Raw genomic sequence first — 21070 nt, forward strand, 5'->3', positions numbered from 1 at the left:
GAGAAACAGCAAACTTGTTTATAAAGGAAATCTACCGACTGCATGGATTGCCCAATAGCCTAGTCTCGGATCGGGGAACTCAGTTCACAAATAAATTTTGGAGAGCTGTTTGGAAGCAGCTGCAAATGGAGTTAAAACTTTCTTCAGCTCATCACCCCCAGACGGACGGACAGACGGAGAGACTTAATGCTGTTTTAGAAAGGTATTTGTGCTGTTATGTGTCTTACCAACAGACTGATTGGGTTTCCTATTTGCATTTTGCAGAATTTGCTTATAATAACTCCTTGCATACCAGTACTGGACAAACACCTTTCTTCGCTAACTACGGATTCCATCCCAAGGCTTTCCCCAGCAGTACAGGGAGTATGCCTGTACCGGCTGCAGGAGAATTTCTGCAAGAGCTTCAGGCGGTGCAGCAGATACTGAAACAACAATTAGCTGAGGCCAAAGTGGAGTATAAACGAGTTGCTGATCAACATCGACGGGAGGGGACCCCCCTTCAGATAGGAGACAAGGTATGGTTGTCTACCCGCTTCTTCCAGATGCCGGGCAAATGCAGGAAGCTGCAGGATAAGAGAGTGGGACCCTTTGAAATAGAGGCGCAAATCAACCCAGTGGCTTATCGTCTGAAGTTGCCAGATACTTTTAAAATACACCCTGTGTTCCATCGCTCCTTGTTAACGAAAGCAGCCCCTCCCAGTGAGTTAAGACCGGTGGAATCTCCAGGGGCGCCGTTAATAGTGGATGAGCAAACTGAGTTTGAAGTGGCAGAGATTCTGGACTCAAGGAGAAAGCGTAATAAACTACAGTATTTGATTCATTGGAAGGGTTATGGACCAGCTGACAGATCGTGGGAAGATGAGAGCGATGTCCACGCTCCGGACTTAGTAAGAAACTTTCATCAACAGTTCCCTCATTGTCCTAAGCCGACAAGTTGGGGGGGAGCACAGCATGGAGGAGGGGATGGTGTCAGGATGCAGGATTGGGGCCCTGAAGTTTCAGACGATGAGGAGAGGGAGGGGGGCATTTGGCCAGAGTCGTGTGAAGGAGAAGCAGAAGAGGGGGAGGGAATCTCAGAGATAGAACTGTCTGAGATCGAGGACCTTGAATGTCCAACAGACACAGATTCTTGCCAAGAGCTTCCCACGCCTCCTCCCCCTTCGAGCTTGGAAGAGTTGGAGAAGGAGGGAGGGCAAGGAGGAATCCAACCCCCTCCTGATCCAGGAAAAAGCAAGGAGAAACAGCCAGATGGTTTAAGCATGGTCCCCCCGCTTTCCCCCATACCTGAGTCAGATTTCTCAGAAGGGGAGGGAGTGGTGGCACCCCCTTCACCATGTACAAGGACACAGCAAGAGGCGGCAAAAGAAGGGGGAGAGGCGGGGTGTGGATGAGGGCACTTTGAGGCGGAGTGAGAGAATTCGCGCTCGCTTGCCCCCTTCTTAAGGGACAGTGGGAGTAGTGGTTCCTTGTTCTGTCAACTCTTCTATGTCACAGGTCATGTTTAGTAGTTAAAGTTCATGAGACGGCATAGTCTTTGTCTGGATATTACTTTAATAAAAACTGATTTGCTTTCACCGACTGGTCTGGTTCCTGAGCCTCAACCTGGACATGACAGCTGCCTCCATTCAAAAGCCAGGCCATCAGACTCAGCCAGTCTGGATCCAGGTGCCAGATTGGTCCCTGTGAGAGCAGGTCCGGCCTGACAGGCAGTCTCCAGGGGTCCGTTACTGACAGAGAGAGGAGGTCTGAAAACCACAGTTGGCGAGGCCAATAAGGCGCTATCAGGAGTAGATGAGCGCCCTCGTGTCACAGTTTCCTCAACGTCCTGCCCAGGAGAGATATCGGGTGAAAGGCATACAGTAGACCGTCTGGGCAGGGTGCTGTTAGCGCATCAACTGCTTCTGCGGTCGTTTCCAGGTACCTTGAGAAGTAGCGGGGCAGCTGTCAATTGTGGCTCGAGGCGAAGAGGTGCCGAACTGATGCTGGAGGAGGTCGAACACCGCTGGATGGAGTTTCCATTCTCCCGGACTCACATGCTGCCTGCTGAGCCAATCAGCTGTCACATTCAGAACCCCACTGAGATGTTCTGCCCTCAGCGACTGGAGATGGTTCTCGGTCCAGTCAAAGAGTTGGGTCGCCTCCGCCTGGAGAGCTTGAGACTTTGTTCCCCCCTGCCTGTTCAAATGTGATTTTACACGTGTTGTCAGTTTGGATTAGCACATGCTGCAGCGACAATAGGGGCTGGAAGTGTCGAAGAGCAAGGTGGGCAGCTCTGAGTTCCAGCCAATTTATATTCTGACGTTGCTCTGCTCTGGACCACACACCCTGGACAAAATGGGAATTGCAGTGGGGGGCCCAGCCAGAGAGGCTGGCATCTGTGGTTATTATGGCTCTGACTGGCTCCCGAAACAGAGTGCCTCTGCTGAGGTGTGCTGTCATTGCCCACCAGCAGAATGATGCGCGCAGCGATGGCTCCAGGTGGATCATGCAATGGTTGGAATTGGCAATGTCCGCCTGAAATGGCAATAGGGCCCACTGGAGTGGTTGAGTGTGATGTCTGGCCCATGGGATGATGTGAATGGTAGAGACTAACGTCCCAAGAACTTTTGCCAGCAACATGACGTCCGCCCTTGAACGTTGCATCAGCAGGGTTGCCATGTCCCGGATGGTGGAAATACACTCTGGAGACAGGAAGACCATAGCCTGCGTCATGTCCAGTATTGCTCCCAGATGTTGCAGCCGCTGAGTTGGCTCTAGGTGACTCTTTTTGATGTTGACCAGCCAGCCATGGGACCTTAGAACCTCGAGAGTGTGATGGAGCTGTCTTTTGGCCTGGTCCTTGGAGGGCGCCCGAAGTAAAAGATCGTCCAAGTAGGGGTAAATATGGACTCTTTGCAGAAGGAGGAAGGCCACCAGGGTGATCATCACTTTGGTAAATACTCTTGGGGCTGAAGCAAGGCCGAACGGCATGGCCCAGTATTGAAAATGGTGTTGGCCCAACAAAAATCTCAGGAATAGTCTGTGGGCAGGATAGATCGGGATGCGGAGGTAAGCATCCTTCAGGTCGATGGATGCCAGAAAGTCCCCCTGTTGCAGTGCTTCCACAATTGACACCAGTGACTCCATTTTGAACCAGCGGTGCTTAACAAAGCGGTTGACGAACTTGAGGTCCAAGACCACCCTCCATGAAAAATCTCGCTTGGGAACCGCAAACAGAACGGAGTAGACGCCTTCCGACCTTTCCGCTGGTGGTACCAGTTCTATTGCGGCTATGTCGAGTAAATGACGTATGGCATCCTGCATGACCCTCCCACATGATTTGGATATGGGAGAGGGGCAAAATCTGCCTGGAGGGGTCAATCAAAACTCTATGTTGTAGCCGTGGGAGAAAATTTCTCTGACCCAAGAGACCTGAGTCAAGGCGAGCCAGGAACTTGTGTAGAGGAGTAGCCTGCCCCCAATAGAGATGGCATCAGAACTGTCTGTGTTGACGAGCTCCTCCGCCATATGAGAAAGATGGAGCTTGTTGTCCCTGGTACTGGGCTCTGCCTTGGAAGCGCTGTCTGGACCAGGGTGCCCTGCAGGAACGGAAATCGGCAGTTCGAGCATCTCGGCTTCGCCCCCCAGGCCGCACCCCCCAAAAGGGCTGGAAGGAGTGATATGGGGCAAACCGTCGAAAGGGTCTGCGTTCATCTCTCTTGGCTGTGGCTAAGGCAGGTTTTCAGTTGTCCTTAGGGTCAATCAAGACCGCTTTAAGGGCGTCCTCTCTGAATAGCAGGGACCCCAAGTATGAAGCCATGGACAAGCTGGCTCTGGCAGTGGTGTCCACATCTCAATGTCGGAGCCTGAGAGTTCATCGAGCCACTATTTCTGCAGCCAGGGCCCGTGTTCCTTGGTGGGTTGCGTCCCTGGAGCTGATGGGAGTTGTAGTTTAAAAAAGTAATTTTTCCAAGCTCTGGATTCACGTGGTGGTGATGAAATGCCTTGTGCTACCATTTTACTACAGTAAATTTGTTATTACTACTTAATATACATTTGCCATTTATGAAGGAGCCGGAGTTGGACAGTAGAAAAATAGAGGAGTTGGAGTCGAAGATCTGGCGTACCGACTCCACAGCCCTGGGGCTAGCTGCTGAAAAGGGGGAGCCACAAGCTGAAAAGGGCGCAAGCCGCAGCTATTTTCTTCAGAGTACTATGCAGCTCCGATCCCCACAAGCGGGGAAGAACGCAGGCACCGCGGCAGAGGAGGGAGGCAGCGCTGCTAGCTCCTAAGGGCTAAGGAAAGGAGCAGAGAAAAACTCTGGAAGGAAGCAGCGTGGCTTTAAAAAACCAGGGAAAACAGAGGCTTGCAAGCTCCCAGAGGGGAAGGAAGCAAGCCTCAGCGCCGAGTGAAGCGGCTGCGGCCAGCAGAGGGGAACAGAACAAAGGAGTGGGGGGGGAGAGACAAACAAGGCACCACCGCCACCAAAAGATTGGGGAGGGAAAGGGCCTGAAGCACAGGGAAAACAGAGGGGAACAGGGAGCCCCCAATTTCCAAACACTCCCTCACACACACACACACGTTCACACAAGCAAACACACTAACGAATTCCTCACGCTCTGGAGATACACAAGCCTCGGACGAAGGCAAGAATGAAACTGGAAGTGGGAAGGGCTTCCTCGCCTTAGGTCTTGACTTCAGTGCATTTTTGCCTCCAGATGCTAGATGGCAGTATTACCCAAACTGATGGCATGCTACCTGGGGAAAACCTCTGTTCTATAGGGTCCACTCCATGTTGCCTCCCTTTCTCCATTAGCAGATGCCTGGAGCAACATCATTAGAAGAACCAACTGGATTCTGCCCTGAAACTCCAGCAAATGCAGGATTACTTTTCAAACTATTTAGCACAAGCCAAAGAACACTATGCCAACAGCATAGGATCAGATAGGCAAGGAACAGGAATAGGGCAGGGGGAAGGTAAGGGTAAGAAGACTTGGAGGAACTTTGTTTTTAGATTCTTTTTCTTTTTAATGTCTGAGCAAACATTATAATAATAATAGTAATAAAATTTTATTTGTGAGTCGCCTATGTGGCCGAGTAAACGGCCACTCTAGGCGACGTACAATATCATGATAAAATACAATATAACCAGAAATATAATAATTAAAATTAAACAGCACTAAACAACATTAAAAACTGACCTATCCCCGGAGATCCCATAGGCCTGCCTGAATAGCCAGGTCTTTAAGGCCCGGCGGAAACCTGTCAGGGAGGGGGTGTGACGGAGATCGTAAGGAAGGGAGTTCCAGAGGGTGGGGGCCACAATCGAAAATGCCCTCTCTCTGGTCCGCACCAGCCTCGCTGTTTTAACTGATGGGACCGAGAGAAGGTCTTGTGTGGCTGATCTTGTCATGTGGCCTAATTGGTGATGCTGGAGGTGCTCCTTCAGATAAACTGGGCCGGAACCGTATAGGGTTTTAAAGGTCTGTACCAACACCTTGAATTGGGCCCGGTAAACAACTGGTAACCAGTGTAGATCCACTAACACCAGGGTGATATGATCACGGCGACGGCTGTTCTTAATCAAGCGCGCCGCCGCATTTTGTACCAGCTGTAATTTTGTACCAGCTGTAATTTTGTACCAGCTCTACCCACGTAGAGCGCATTACAGTAGTCTAAGCGAGAGGAGACCAGGGCATGTATCACCCGTGGGAGCAGATGGACAGGAAGGCAGGGTTGCAGCCTCCATATCAGATGTAATTGATACCAAGCCGCCCGGCTCACTGCCGAGACCTGAGCCTCCATAGACAGCTGGGAGTCAAGAATGACCCCAAGTCTGCGGACCTGGTCTTTCAGGGGTAATCTTACCCCATTAAACATCAGGTCTATATCCCCCAACCTTCTCTTGTCCCCCACGAGCAACACCTCAGTCTTGTCGGGGTTCAGTTTCAGCCTATTCCTTCCCATCCATTCACTTACAGAGTCCAGGCACTTGGACATGGTATCCACAGCCAACTCTGGTGAGGACTTAAACGAGAGATAGAGCTGAGTGTCATCTGCATATTGGTGACATTGCAGCCCAAATCTCCTGATGATGGCTCCCAGCGGCTTTACATAGATGTTGAATAGCATGGGGGAGAGGATAGATCCCTGTGGCACTCCATAATTGAGAGGCCAAGGGTCTGAAACCTCATCCCCCAATGCCACCCGTTGATGTCTGTCTGAGAGATAGGAACGGAGCCACTGTAAAACAGTGTCCCCTATTCCCAGTCCTCCCAGACGATCTAAAAGGATACAGTGGTCAACAGTATCGAAGGCCGCTGAGAGATCGAGGAGGACGAGGAAGGTATATTCTCCTCTATCCAATGCCCTCCTCATATCATCCACCAGGGTGACCAAGGCTGTTTCAGTTCCATGTCCAGTCCTGAAGCCTGATTGGAATGGGTCTAGATAGTCTGCTTCATCCAAGTGTGTCTGTAACTGGCCACCACGCGCTCAATCCCCTTGCCCAAGAATGGCAAATTAGAGACTGGGCGAAAGTTATTTAATTCTTGGGGATCCAAGGAGGACTTTTTCAAGATGGGTTTTATTACTGCCTCCTTGAGGGCTGTTGGCATTGCACCCCCTTCCAAGGATGCATTTACCACCGCCCTGATCCCTTCGCTCAGCTTCTCTTTGCAGCTCATAATGAGCCATGAGGGGCAAGGGTCCAGCAGACAAGTGGTTGGCTTCACAGTAGAGAGCACCTTGTCCACTTCCTCAGAAGGAAGAGGCTGAAACCGATCCCACCGGACCGGAACACTACTGACCGCCTCTGGCTCACTTCCTGTGTCCACGGCGCACGGAATCATGCTCTTCAGTCGTTCGATTTTATCGGCAAAGTGTTTAGCAAATCTGTCACAGGAGGCTTTTGAATGCTCCATGGGTTCCTGAGCAACTGGACTGACCAGGCTACGGACCACTTGGAACAGCCTCCTGGGACAACACTCTGCAGACGCAATAGAGGCAGCAAAGAATTCTTTCTTTGTTGCCTTTGTTGCCACCTGGTAGGCAGTTATTGCTGCTCTAACCAGTGTCCGGTCGTCTTCAGAGCAGGATTTCCGCCACCGGCGCTCTAGTCGTCTCACCTCCTGTCTCAGGCTCCGCAACAGTGGCGTATACCAGGGCGCTGTCTGAGCTCTGTTCAGGGGGAGAGGACATTTCGGGGCCACTCGGTCTATTGCCCTAGTGAGCTCCCTATTCCACTCCATCACCAGGGCTTTGACCGGGCGTCCTTCGGCAGGCTCCAAATCTCCCAGTGCATTCAGGAATCCTTCCGGATCCATCAAGCGCCTGGGGCGGACCATCCTAATAGGTCCTTGTCCCCTGCGAAGGGTGTGTGGCATTGAGAGGTCTATATTCACCAGGTAGTGATCTGACCATGACACGGGGTTAGACAAAATAGCCCCCATTTTCAGAGCACTTCCCTCCCCTCCCGAGACAAATACAAGGTCAAGAGCATGACCGGCTACATGGGTGAGCCCCATGTTACTAAGGTGCAGTTCCCAGGAAGTCATGGTTTCCATGAAATCCCGAGGAGCTCCAGTAAGGACGGTTAAAATTAAGTCTTCCAACTTTTGGGCATTAGTTTCCAGTTCACAAAAGAAATATTGCTAATTTTCTGGAATGCTGGGCATCTCAGAATTAATCCAGCAGGAACGCATATGATTTAATGCGACTTCTCATTAGAAACTCTCCTTTGATGAGATTAAGACTGTATTTCGTGACAATGGCTGCTTTATTAACACAATAATTTCTGGGCACCCTATGGATAATGAAAAACATCCATTAAGGCATGTGCTTTTCAAAAGCATAACTATATTCACAGTATGCCTTTGAAGAAGATGTAAACACCTTATGAAAAAACAGATTTTTGCTCTGTTGGCTTTTTATTAGGGAATATAGAATGGGTAAAAACATTCCTCCTTTTATTCTTTCTTAAAATCATGAAATCTGTTTTAATGTTCTATCAAACCAATAATTCTAAGAAGCAGTAGCATATAGGTGCTGGAAATGCAGAATACTACTGTGTTCTGGACAATTATTTTGACAGGCTTAGAGGATACACCTAGTCAAGATTTTTGTCTCTCTCAAACAAGAATAGAACAGCAACAGAAAACTCCTGGCTTCACCCAGATACAATTAAGTCCAGTCACTTGAAGGTAGCGAAGGCTGGTGGTAGTTGTGCTGTTTCACTTTTCATGGTTTGTTATAATCAGTTAAACAGATAACCTTTGGAAGGGGTCTATATTAGAGTAAATGTGGTATGGAGAAAGAGAGAGGGGAGCGAGTGAGATAGAAAGTTCAGGTGTGCTGTGCGCTGATTGGCAGAGTGAATGGGGAATAGGAAATATATCTGGGAAGAAGGTTGAAGAAGGGGGTGGTTAGATGGGTAGGACAGCCAGGTTTGTATTTTACTCTCTGAAGAGATTTTGCAAAGAGTAAGATAAATGAAACCAGTAATCTTTATCTTGTAACCACACACTTCTGGAACCTGAATGTGGAGTAAGCTTGCATAAATTTCTTACATCTGTTAAATAAATTTCATTTGGTTTTAACACGTGCCTGATTTTTGGCCTAGTTATGGAACAGAACAAGTTTTAACAGTGACTGACACAAGGCAAAAAAGGGTAAAAATGGTTATTAGTGGTGACAGCGACATTTCCATTACAAAGAAGTAGTTATTGGTAGCAGAAGAGCAACCCATAGCTGGGATCTTTAGATTCTGTAAAGTATTGGGGGGGGGGGTTGAGGCTTTCTGTTGCCAAGGCCATTTGTAAGCAAAGGCCTGGGGCGGGGGGAGAAAAACAAGGACCCTAGCAACACTTCTGCTTAACTCGGATCCCTAATGCGCCAGGCAAAATGGGGATGGGGATTATGGTAGCATGTAGAATAAGAAAGGAAAAATAACTTCCCTCCTGAAGAGTGAGTTTTGGCAGGGGGAGATATGATAGTAATAGGAAAACGTTGTAAGATATCCAAATGAATAGAATTCTGCTGCCATAAACAATTCCAAAGCAGACAGAGGTATTCTTCAGTTGTGCAATGATGGTGCTGCAGAAAGTACTATCAAGCAAGGGAAGCATATCAATATATTTACAATAATAGCCCATGACAACCAAATCATATCAGCCTTCCAATTCACACAGGTCAGCTGCTAGATTTTTCCAAGGCCTACTGAGTAAAGTTCCTTCTCTTGTGCTGATCAATTTCTTCTGTGGTAGTTACAAATGCTCGTGACACTTGGTTAGACTTTGTGGTCCTTGGTAGATGAAGTTTAGGATTTCTTTCCTCCAGACTTCCCTTTTATTATTAAGTCTTTCAATTTACCCCAAAGGTTTTTTTTGTTATTGTTCCCTGTTCTGTGTTTTGATCAACTCTGATTGCTTTGCTGTCTCTATGGCTTTGAGCCCAGAAGGTCCTGGAAAACCAGAGATTACTTGTTCAAAGCTTTTACCATTCCATAAGCCTTACAGTTGACTACATGTTACAACTGCTCATGTGGAAAGCAGCCAGCTCCAAATGTTCTATAATTTTAAATATTGTAAGCTACCCTGACAGGTGTTTTTACCCCAGAAGGGCAGGATATAAATGTCTGAATAAATATAAAAAATTATATTAAACAATCAACTAATCCAGGAGACAGGATCAGCAGTTAAAGCCAAGCAAAAAACATGATCTGCCACATACAAGAAAAGCCTGCCAAAATAAAAATGGTCTTTAAGAACTGCTGAAAAGCAGAAAGGGAGGGACTGACCATACTTCATGTATTTAGAATTCTGAAGGCTTCCATTACACAACTATTTGAGCAGGCATGGCAGGCTGGAGTGGCTTGAAATGCTGGCTTTTCCTTCATCTTCCTGTGCTCTCCATGAAGGATAAAGAGCCAGGTAAATTAAAGGAATAGCAATACTGTCAGTGCTTGGTGAAGGAACAGTATCTACTTCTGTTACTGCTGTCTTCCAATGTTTATCAGGAGGAGGATCAATTAATTCTCATAATGCAAAACCAACTGTACAAATAGTCCTGGGGCACCTTAAACACAAAGAGCTTATGTGGGATACGTTTTCTTAGATAGGAGCCTACTAAGTTAGGTAGGACCCTAAGACACATGGAATGGATAGTGAAGATGTTTGATTTATGTGGGGGTCCCATGGAAGCGAGAAAATCTGTTATATAAAGTATGATTAAAACGAAATGGATTCTGAAAGTAGTGATGAATTAATCTACCAAAATGAACAAAGTTCAGTCATTAGGACCCAACAAGCCCAGGCATACTCAACCAATCCATATATTTCCAGCAGCCTATATACTGCACAAACAACTGGCCTATGCAGCAAGGAAAGGCCATTGGTTGTTGTTTTTCTCACAAATATTCCACTAGTGGACTTGCGCATCAAAGGACAGAACAAATCAATACAGGTTTTACCACAGCTTTCAACAGGATACTTGCTCTTCAAAGATCAGTGAATTATTTAAAAGTACTTTACTTTCCATTCCTTTGAATAGGCCTTGAAGGCATTTCTATACCTTTATTGCAACAGTATACTAAACTGATTATCTTGTCAACAACAACAAAATTCTCATAAATAGCCATAGTATTGAAAAGTAAAAAACAGAATTGTTGAAGTTTGGAAAATTAATTAAACGTTACATGGCTGCCGCTGAAAACAGCAATCCAATGCTTCCTTTTCTTTCCACCCCTGTAACATCTATATGGGAAAACATGCAGTGAAGTGATGTCATGTTATGCATTTTGACTAGACATTAGGAGAGACAGGTGGAGAAAACATGGTAGCTCTAGCCTAATATTTTAATGAACTAAATAGTTAAAAATAAAATAAATTAAACATAAATAGGGAAGTTTCAAAAATATGTAGAATTATTCATAAGCTTTTGCAAAGCACAGCAGAGAAATAATGTACATTTAATAGTATGAAGTGCTATTAACATTAGTCCTGCTATTGGAAAAAGGACTGTGATGCTAATAAAGATATATAGAGTTTTAAAAGAAGAGATACTATATTTTATCTCTCTGCCCTCAAAACTACTCTTCATTGCATATATATTGTTTGAGCAATGATATGAATATAGCATATGTAGTATACAGAGATAGAAACTTTGCATAATCAGGAACTAACAATATATCCATACTGGCAGTCCTTTCTATGATGGCATGCTAATATTGACACAGGGAGCAAGCACATTTCACAGAACAGACTGTAATAATTCACTCTATATGCCAGATTCCTGGTTATTTTACACAAAATGCCCGAGGACATGGAGAAGTCAATACTGAAACAGCAAACAGCTTTGCTGTAACAAACGCCTGCCACCCTTCTGCCTCTCGGGAGCTGCCGCCCCCACTAACACCACCTCCTCTTTTTTGGCAATGCCAATAATGATAATGTTATTCGTTATTTAATTTTTGTAAATTGTATTGTTTTTGTTGTATTTTTATTGTATTCTTATACCTATGTTTATTTTTCTTTTTAAGCTGCCTTGAGGACCTTTGGCTGAAAGGCGCGGTATAAATAAAATGTAATAATAATAATAATAAAAATCTTGCACACTGTTGAAGAGTACAGGTTTTGTTGCTATTCTGTCTTTTTCTGGCTGTTGTCCCTTCCCTCCTAATGCATATCTTTCCAAAACAATCTTGATTTATCTATGCTTAGCAGAAGCCCAAACTATGAACTAGTTATTCTAATCTAAAAGGACACCAAATGATTACCATGCAACTTTTTGTTAAAGGACCCCTCCTGTGGGCTATGCTAGAATTGCTTGATAAAACTATATAGTTTATTGGCTAAATAAAAAAAAAACCCCATGAACAGAAGGAAAATGTCTCCTACAACTGTTTCACAAAAGACCCTTTAGCAGTTTTTACACTTCTACTTGTGCAAGAAGTTGTACAAATTAAATAACATATTTGGAGACTGCAGCACAATTCTATGTATAACTTTTCAGAAGTAAGACCTATCATGTTCAATGGGAGTTACTCCCAGATAAGCATGCATAGGACTGCAATATTTGGTTTCATTCTATCTCACAATGCTGTAGCATGTAAAGCAGTCCTTCTGTCCGCAATTCCATGTACAGAAAGGCACATATGAATCCAATCCTCAATGTTTGGAATGCTGGAGGTTAGCAATGTAACAGTAGCATGGAGAAGAACTAATATGCAAATTAAAATTATGTTTTCTTAAAGAGAATGCAGGGGAAAAGTAGAAAAAAACCCTACTCAGTTTGTAAGAGAGGTGGGGTTAGGAAATAGCTAACATTCCCAGCTGGTGAACACTGTATAGAAAATATGAATCCACAATTAAAATTGATTAAATATATTCTTACTATAAAACAGTAACAGACAGTAACTTTAGTTCTAGAGAAAAGTAACAACTACAACTGGGTAATCCTATGTACCTGTACTAGAAAGTAAGTCTGAGTACATAAGCACATAGTTGGGCAACAAAAACACTTAACTGGAAGTAAGCTTTACTAAAATAAGAGTGCATGAGAATATATAAGAATGCAATGATAATGTATGTCAGTCTCTCCTATGAGATCATTTGGTTTATCCATTCAACTTCCTTCACATCTCCAAAAGGGCAGAGAAGTTTATAAAGCATGAAGACTAAACTCACTCAGCCTGATTCTCAACGTAGCTAAACCAAAATACTTAATATTTAAATTGATTTAGTCCAATTCACTGGCTTAATCAGTATAATAGTAATATCTTGGCCTCAATAAGTTCTGTATTTGTCTATTGCTCTCCACATATACATTTAATAGTAGTTATCAGAATCAAGGATAACTGTAATACAAATTTTATATGAAGCTCCAGAGGAAGGGAAGCCAATGTAGTGAGCTCCAGAAGTTGTAGACTACTGCTCCCATCAGCTCCAGCAAGCACATTCGATGATCAGAGATGATGTAGATACGACCACCTTGGGTACCCCTGCTCTAGAGGGAAATACGCAAAAATTGAATGGTGCTCAGCTTTTACAAAGATAATTTGTCATTATGCACTTGTGATTTAATTTGGGAAGTGGCAGATAAACACAAAATCTAAAATCCTGAAGCTTTCAAGTCTCATTTTTTTAAAAAGAAAGAAAACTGTCCTAAGCCCTTAGGTTGCTATGATATGCATGTGAATGTGAAAGCAATGCTTGATGAAATATCAGAAGCCAAGGGATGGGATTAAATGGTGTTTCTAAGTGTTATCAGATTTGCTTATATGTCCATGCACAGGCACACATGAACATGTACGTTACATGCATATTCATGGAATGATCACTTTGGGGATCTTCACTGGAGACAATCATGTGCAACAGAAATTATTGTAATGCACACAGTTAATTTACAAATGCCTGTATTATCTCATCTTAGGAGAATTATTATTATTGTTGTTGTTATTTAATTTATACCCCACCTTTCCTCCCAGCAGGAGCCCAGGGCGGCAAACAAAAGCACTAAAAACAGACTTTAAAATATATTAAAACAAAACAAATTTAAAAACATTTTTAAAAAAGCTTTGAAGACATTTTAAAAAAAGGAAAAAAGTTATAAACATTGTTTTCTTTAAAAAAAAGGTTTACAACATATTAAAAGCAATTCCAACACAGACTGAGACTGGGATAAGGTCTCTACTAAAAGGCTTGTTGAAAGAGGAAGGTGTTCAATATGTGCAGAAAAGATAACAGAGATGGTGCCTGTCTAATATTTAAGGGGAGGGAGTTCCACAGGGTAGGTGCCGCCACAGTAAAGGTCCATTTCCTATGTTGTGCAGAATGGACCTTCTGATAAGATGGTATCTGCAGGAGGCCCTCATCTGCAGAGCGCAGTGGTCGGCTGGGTATGTAAGGGGTAAGATAGTCTCTCAGGTATCCTGGTCCCAAGCTGTCTAGGGCTTCGTACACCAAAACTAGAACCTTGAACTTGGCCTGGTAGCAAATGGGCAGCCAGTGCAGTTCTTTCAGCAGCAGGGTGACATGTTGGCGATACCCTGCCCCAGTGAGCTGTCTCGCCACTGCATTTTGCACTAACTGCAGCTTCCAGGCAGCCCCAAATAAGAGTGCATTACAGTAATCCAGCCTGGAGGTTACCAGTGCATGGACAACAGTGGTTAGGCTATCCTGGTCCAGAAACAGCCACAGCTGTCTTACCAGAAGCTGGTAAAAGGCACTCCTAGCCATTGAGGTCACCTGGGCCTCTAGCAACAAAGATAGATCCAGGAGCACCCCCAGATTACGGACCTGCTCTTTCAGAGGGAGTACGACCCCATCCAAAGCAGGCAACTGACCAATTATCTGAACTTGGGAACCACCAACCCACAGCACCTCCATCTTGCTAGGATTCAGACTCAGTTTATTAGCCCTCACCCAGCCAACACCGAGTCCAGGCAGCGGTTCAGGGCTTGCACGGCCTCTCCCGATTTAGATGTTACAGAGATATAGAGCTGGGGATTGTCAGCATACTGCTGACACCTCGCCCCAAATCTCCTGATGACCGCTCCCAGGGGCTTCATATAGATGTTAAACAGCAAGGGGGACAAAATGATACCCTGCAGCACTCCACAGAACAAGACCTACACAATTAGCAAGAACTACACAATTTACTGTGATTAAAGTCTTTATTACACAAAATGGCAAACAGTGAGTGAAATGGCTATTTGTTAGTACATAAATAAAAAAAGCAAGATGGTTAGGTGTTACAAGATATACAAGCTATCCAAACCCATGTTGCCTGGACTGTAAACTTAAAACAGTTAGATTGCTTTATATGGATTGAAGGCAATGCTAGGAAACCACCTAAACACACCAGGAGAAAAGCTCTTCAGAGAAAATAAGATGAGGGAAATAAGGAAGGTAGAAGTAGGAAGTAGGAGTGAGATGCTAATAATTATTGGTCCTGAGTAGATAAGCAGTGTTCTGAATTTCATCATGACCTGCAGGAGTGCAGTAGCAGCTGGTCCAGGACTGCTCACAAAAACTAAGCACAAATTCTTTGGTGGCAAGTCCATCCAGATATCATTGGCAGTGTCATGTCTCCATTGGATGAGCCCTCAGAGGAGGAGGAGGAGGGGTGGAGTGCCACAGCAGACCCAGGAGAGAGAATAAGCAGAATCTCCAAATACGCAGTTCCAGACCTCCCACTGCTGGAGCCCCTCAGTCAGACTCTGGGAGTAAACAGGAGGCTCCTTTGCCCTCTGTAGAGCAAAAATGCCAGCAAGTAACAGCATTCTGGCCATTAAAGGTTGCAAACTCCTGGGAGCTGAGGGCTAATTGCAATCACCTGAACCAGAGAGTGAGTTTAAAAGGCAGTGAGAAGCCTTTTGCTCTCCTCTGGAAGCAACAGTGGACACCAGCATCTGATCTTCGCCAGCCATGTCCATGACCCAGACTCTTTCACGTCTCTCTGGACTGCATTACTGGAGTATTTGACCCTTGGATTGCCTACTGGACCTTGCTTGCTGAACCCAGACTGCTATTTGCTACTTGGAACAGACAGCAAGCACGTGAGCTATCAATAAACATCTAGAAAAATGGTTTCTAGGCTAAAGTGAAGTTAGGGTGGCTGAAGGTAGGCTAGTCTTTGCAAGTTGCCCTTGAGTTAAGTGAACTCATCACCTGGGTTCCTCATAACCCTTGCAGTAAAGTTCAAAAATAGAAAAATCTTTCATTTTGGAAAACCTTGCCTTTGGCTTCTCATAAGAGTCCTAACTAATTGGAAAGAAAAGCAACAAACATAGCTGAGAAGCAGGGAAACAGGTACGAAAGTAAGCTGAAGATGTCTGGCTCCTGCAGGCATCCTGCAGGGTAGAACAGCTTGAAAAAAGAGCAACATGGAGCATAGAACAGTCTCAGTAGGCAAAAGACTGACCTCAGATGTGGCCAATTATAGGAATGCTACTGCCTGTTAGAAAGCTTAACATAAAAGAGTGATCTAACGGCAGGGTTGGACAGAAGAGGTATTTAATGATAAAGGTTGCCGGCTATAAGCTGCCAACAGGCATTACAATACAATTTTCTTGCCATATAGCATAGGGAGACTTTAAGGATGAATCAGAACTCACAGTCAGGTGACTGATTGTCTCTCATGTGGAAAAGTGGAGAAATTTCCTAGGAAATGTAAGTTTACACTGTCCAATTATTGGTGGAAGATGCTTGCTGGAGGATGCCCTATTATGACTCTCCTAGAAGTTATTAATACCTGGATTAGGTGTAGATGTGGATACTTGCATTAGGTATGAAAAAGGTTTCCAGGGACTAATTATTGCTGCTATAAAGGGGAAATCTCCTGTATAACAGCTATCATGGAGAAGATGTTTGGTGGGAACCACTAGGACTTCCCCAGATGGGAAGACACTTAACTTAAACTACTGTACCTTTTTATGATTCCTTGCAATGATTCCACACTCAATGCTCAAAGCAAAGCCAAAATAAACACACAATCTTGGGTCATATGCATTCCAGCTGACCCAAGCTTACTGGTAAATGAACGGCCACAGCATGGCTCCTTGATTGCATTTCTTGCCCCTTCCCATGAATAGCAGAATATATTGTTCACAACAAGGAAATAAGAAAATGTGAATAATTTATACAAGTTGCAGAATTCAGTTTCTTGTTACAGAATTTAGATTGCCTTGACACAGACTTTTTGTGTGCCATGTATATGGGTATACTTCCTATGTCTCTTACTACTTTTAGAACACAAGGACATTATAATTCTCACTGCTATCTATTTCCCAAGACTTTAGCGAGGATTAAGAGGCACATAATGTAAAACTCTTAAAATAAAAGATACTAAAATCATACTCACCCGCTCCTGCCCTGCTGTATCCCAGATGAGAAATTTATGAAGTTCATTCCCAGAAGGCACAGTTTTAGTCATGAAAGAAGCACTAAAAAGTAGCAAGAAAAAGCAGCACAATGTTTAGATTTAAGCTCTGCATATTACTAACAAATCATCTCTAAAGGACACAGATTCTTTATTTACAGACAGTTATCTAAGTTTCCTAAGGGAAAATAAATACACTTTATTTATTACTACAAAACACGCTGAGAAAAAAAGGTTTTTAAAAATTATTCTAATATTTTTCAGGTAATAAGGCCTGCTAGATCAGACCAAAGGCCCATCTAGTCCAGCATCCTGTTCTCACAGTGGCCAGCGACATGCCTACAGGAAGCCCATAGCACCCTCCTTACCACCTGCAATTTCCAGCAACCTGTATTCAAAGGCATACTTCCACCAACTGGAGAGGTAAAACTTAGTTATTATGCAAGTAGCCACTGATAGCCTTATCCTCCATAAATTTTTCTAATCTGCTATTAAAGCCATCCAAGTTGGTAGCCATCAGTACATCTTGTGGAAGCAATTCCATAGTTAAGTACGTGCTGTGTGGAGAAGTACTTCCTTTTGTATTTCCTGAATCTTCTAACATTCAGCTTCACTGGATAGCCCCAAATTCTATTATTATGAGGGAGAAAAACCTCTTTCTCCACTTTCTCCACACCATGCATAATGTTGTACACATCTATTATGTTCCTCCTTACTCTCCTTTTTTCTAAACTAAAAAGCCCAAATGTTGTAACCTTTCTGAGAGTTACTACAGCCCCTTGAACATTTTGGTTGCCCTTTTCAGAACCTTTTCCAGCTCTACAGTATCCTTTTTGAGGACAGATGACCAGAAACGTTCACAGTATTCCAAATGCAATCTCACCATAGATTTGTATGAGATTATGAAACTGACAGTTTTATTTTCAGTTTCTTTCCTAATGATCACTAACATGGAATTCAACTTTTGCCACAGCTGCCACATACAGAGTTGATATCTTTTTTAAACTATCCACTATGACCCCAAAGTCTCATTCCTGGTCAGTCACCACCAGTTCAGAACCTGTAAGCGTATATGTGAAATTAGGACTCTTTTTTGCCCTAATGGGCATCAATTTACACTTGCTTACATTGAATTGCATTTGTCATTACTGGCCATTAATCTACAGTTTGAAGATATTTTGGAGCTTTTCACAATCCCTTTTTGTTTTAACCATCCTGAATAATTTGGTATCATCAGCAAACTTGTCTACATCACTACTCACCTATAACTCTAGATCATTCATGAACATGTTAAAAAGCACACATCCCAATACTGATGCTTATGGCATTCCACTTTCTACATTCCTCCACTGGGAGAACAGTGAATTTATTTCTACTCTCGGATTACTCTTCTTTAACCAGTTACTGATCCACAAAGAGAACTCTCCTCATCCCATGGCTGTTAAGCTTACTCAGGAGTCTTTGGTGAGGGACTTCGTTGAAAGCTTTTGAAAGTCTAGGTACACAGTATCTACTGGATCACCCCTATCCATATACTTGTTGACACTGTCAAAGAACTCTAAAAAGTTAGTGGTACAGGGCTTACCCTTGCAAAAGCTATGCTGGTTCTGCTTCAGCAAGACTTGTTTTCCATATCCTTTGTTATTCTATCTTTAACAGTGCTTTCCACCAGTTTTTCAGGGACAGATGTTTTAAGCTAACTGGCCTGTAACTTCTTGGATCCCCTCTGGTTCTCTTTTTAAAAATTGGTGTTACATTGGCCAATTTCAAGTCCTCTGGTATAGAGGCAGATCTTAGTTAGGGACAGGTTAAATTTTTGTTAGAAGATCAGCAATTCACCAATGATCTCTATACTGCACACAAAAACATTAAACAAAGGAAGGAAAGTGTTCTCTCTGGTATTTTCTGGGTATTTCCAGCTACTACTCTTTGGTACTTCACACTGCAGCTCTGTATGGTTTTGAAAAGAAATTGAGATACAATCCCATGCATACATACTTGGGAGTATGCTGTATTAAGTTCAATGGGACATACTTCTAACAGGATTGTGCTGTTAGAACACCTTCGGTTATGGCAGCTGATTGGATGATAGAATTGATAATCAAATCAGATTTGTTTATTGTAACTAGTCATCAGATCATCACAAAGTATCAATACAATGTAACATTAATAAGAGTTAACTCAGACCCAAATAAACTACATACAACATAAACTTAAAATACTGAATTACCTGGTAGATCACAACACACCTTATTTTTAAAGCTGTCGCTCTTTTAACAATTTTTGAAATGAAATAAAATAAAAATGAATGTATAGAAATCTGAATAAAATTATGTGACACCTAAATGAATAAAAGCATAAAACAAACTTAAAATTCTGAACTCAATGACAAAACACAGCAGTCTCTCAAAGATTTTCCTCTCATGAGTTACTGTAGATAGAAAATATGCAGTCTTCACAGTTATATATTTATCTTGTCCATCCAGTAGATAAATCACTGAGTCATGGTTAGACCTCTCCATCTCTCTCACTAAAATCTGTCCCAATAACACATTACATGAAGAGCAATATATATACCTTGATTACAATTTTTCGTTCGTCTTTAGCAAGAAAAACCACAAGTTTAGATAATAGGCTAAGCTAAATCATGGCTTAGCTTACAGCAGCGGAGCAACAAAGCAGCCGCAATCTCCTGTGTAGGAATTTGTGCATTAGTACTAAGGCTGCAATCCATTACATGGCTACTCAGAAGTAAGCTCTACTGGGTTCAATGGGACTTTCTCCTAGGTAAGTGTGTATTGGATTGAAGCCATCCTCATTTGGCTTAGCATGACATATGAACCAGGTCATAATAATACATACAAGGTCTTTAATACAGTCTACAACCATAAGGACAGGTGCAATGAGAATATGGCATGTTTCTGAACCTTCCTTCGAAGACAACTGAGGGCATCAGATTCTACCTTGCCTTAACATCTGAAGTTAGGCTTGTTATTTGTTTCTCTCCAAATAAACCACAGCTTAGCAGGGTTGATAAAAATCAATGATTGAAAAAAAATGATTTTTTAATCTAAATCAGATTTCAATTTTTTTCTAAAACAATCAGTTAAAAAAAAGAGCCTAGGTCAAACAATATGTTAACAGCATTTTATGGAGATGGAAGATAACCTGAATCAGTCTTATTCTGCAGGTGGTGTACATGAAGTACACACTCTTGCTCTCAAGACCTTGCCTCTCTCTAAGTGTAAAAATAGAGAAGGTCAATGAATAGAGAATTTGGGGAGATGAGCTAGATCTGAACAAGGAGACTGTGATGTTCCTATATATTAGTGTATATATGGTAAGTGCTGGTTGTTTAGAGTATACATGGTAAGTAGTGAAAGAGGAGGGGGACTGAATGGGCAATAGAATGCTTGATGATTGGCTGAATGTTTAAAATGGCTGACAGTATAAATGAAAGGATGACAGGTAAATCTGGGTGAATGTGAGGTGGTGAATTGTGGAATCTGGGGGGAGAAGAGAAAGAGTGGATTGCTTGGTGGGGTTTAGAGAGTTGTTTACCAGGAGGGAGGTGGAGTTCGGATTAGTATTGAGTAAAACCATATGCTTATGTGCCTTAAGAAGAAATCTTGTTAATCTTGTTAGTTTTGTTATCTTTAATAAATACTTAATTTGGTTTACCAAAGGCCTGATCCTTGGCTGGGGTTTCACAGACCAGAAGGGAGGGTAAGGTAATGACCAAGGCTGAAGGGGAACTGTAACAAATGGTGGCAGCGGTGAAGAGAATAACAATACCAGTATTCAGAGTCTCTGGGAATACTAGTATTGGGACGTTACTGGTGGTTGCCTAGCAGGGGGATCTGTTGAGATCTGTGCTAGAGCGGGGAGAGAAATCATAAGAGAGAGCGGTCCGGACTGGTGGAGTCCCTGGTGGTGCCTAGAGACAGGCAGTAACCACGAGCAGGTAGGAACCTGACAGGGAGAGCCAGGGAAGGACGCCTCACAGAGACCACTGAAGTGGTAATCTAGCTCTTAATACCAGTAGCCTCTTCTGCAAGTGTAGAGATATTTTTTTCTTCCTTTGGACTAATTCATTCTAAATTGAGAATGTAGAAATTCATTCTAAATAAGTTGGGAACTGAAAAAGCAGGAAAGTTTGTATTTCTTTTCCAGACAATGAACAAGGGAGGCAAAGGTGAAGAAGAAGAATGA

General features: G+C 43.4%; 1 protein-coding gene across 4 annotated transcripts in view; it reads right to left on the minus strand.

The window, feature by feature from the left end:
• The window catches only part of RAB31 (RAB31, member RAS oncogene family), a 110517-nt gene that overhangs the window by 45887 nt on the left and 43560 nt on the right, over positions 1 to 21070 (minus strand). For all 4 annotated transcript variants that reach the window (XM_061595365.1, XM_061595356.1, XM_061595351.1 and 1 more), the window contains exon 3: positions 16841 to 16922. In XM_061595365.1, coding sequence (XP_061451349.1) covers positions 16841 to 16922 — 82 coding nt within the window. The remainder of the gene's footprint in view (positions 1 to 16840; positions 16923 to 21070) is intronic.

This window comes from Rhineura floridana, chromosome 1 (genome assembly GCF_030035675.1).
Source record: "Rhineura floridana isolate rRhiFlo1 chromosome 1, rRhiFlo1.hap2, whole genome shotgun sequence".
In the NCBI taxonomy this organism is placed as follows: Eukaryota; Metazoa; Chordata; class Lepidosauria; order Squamata; family Rhineuridae; genus Rhineura; species Rhineura floridana.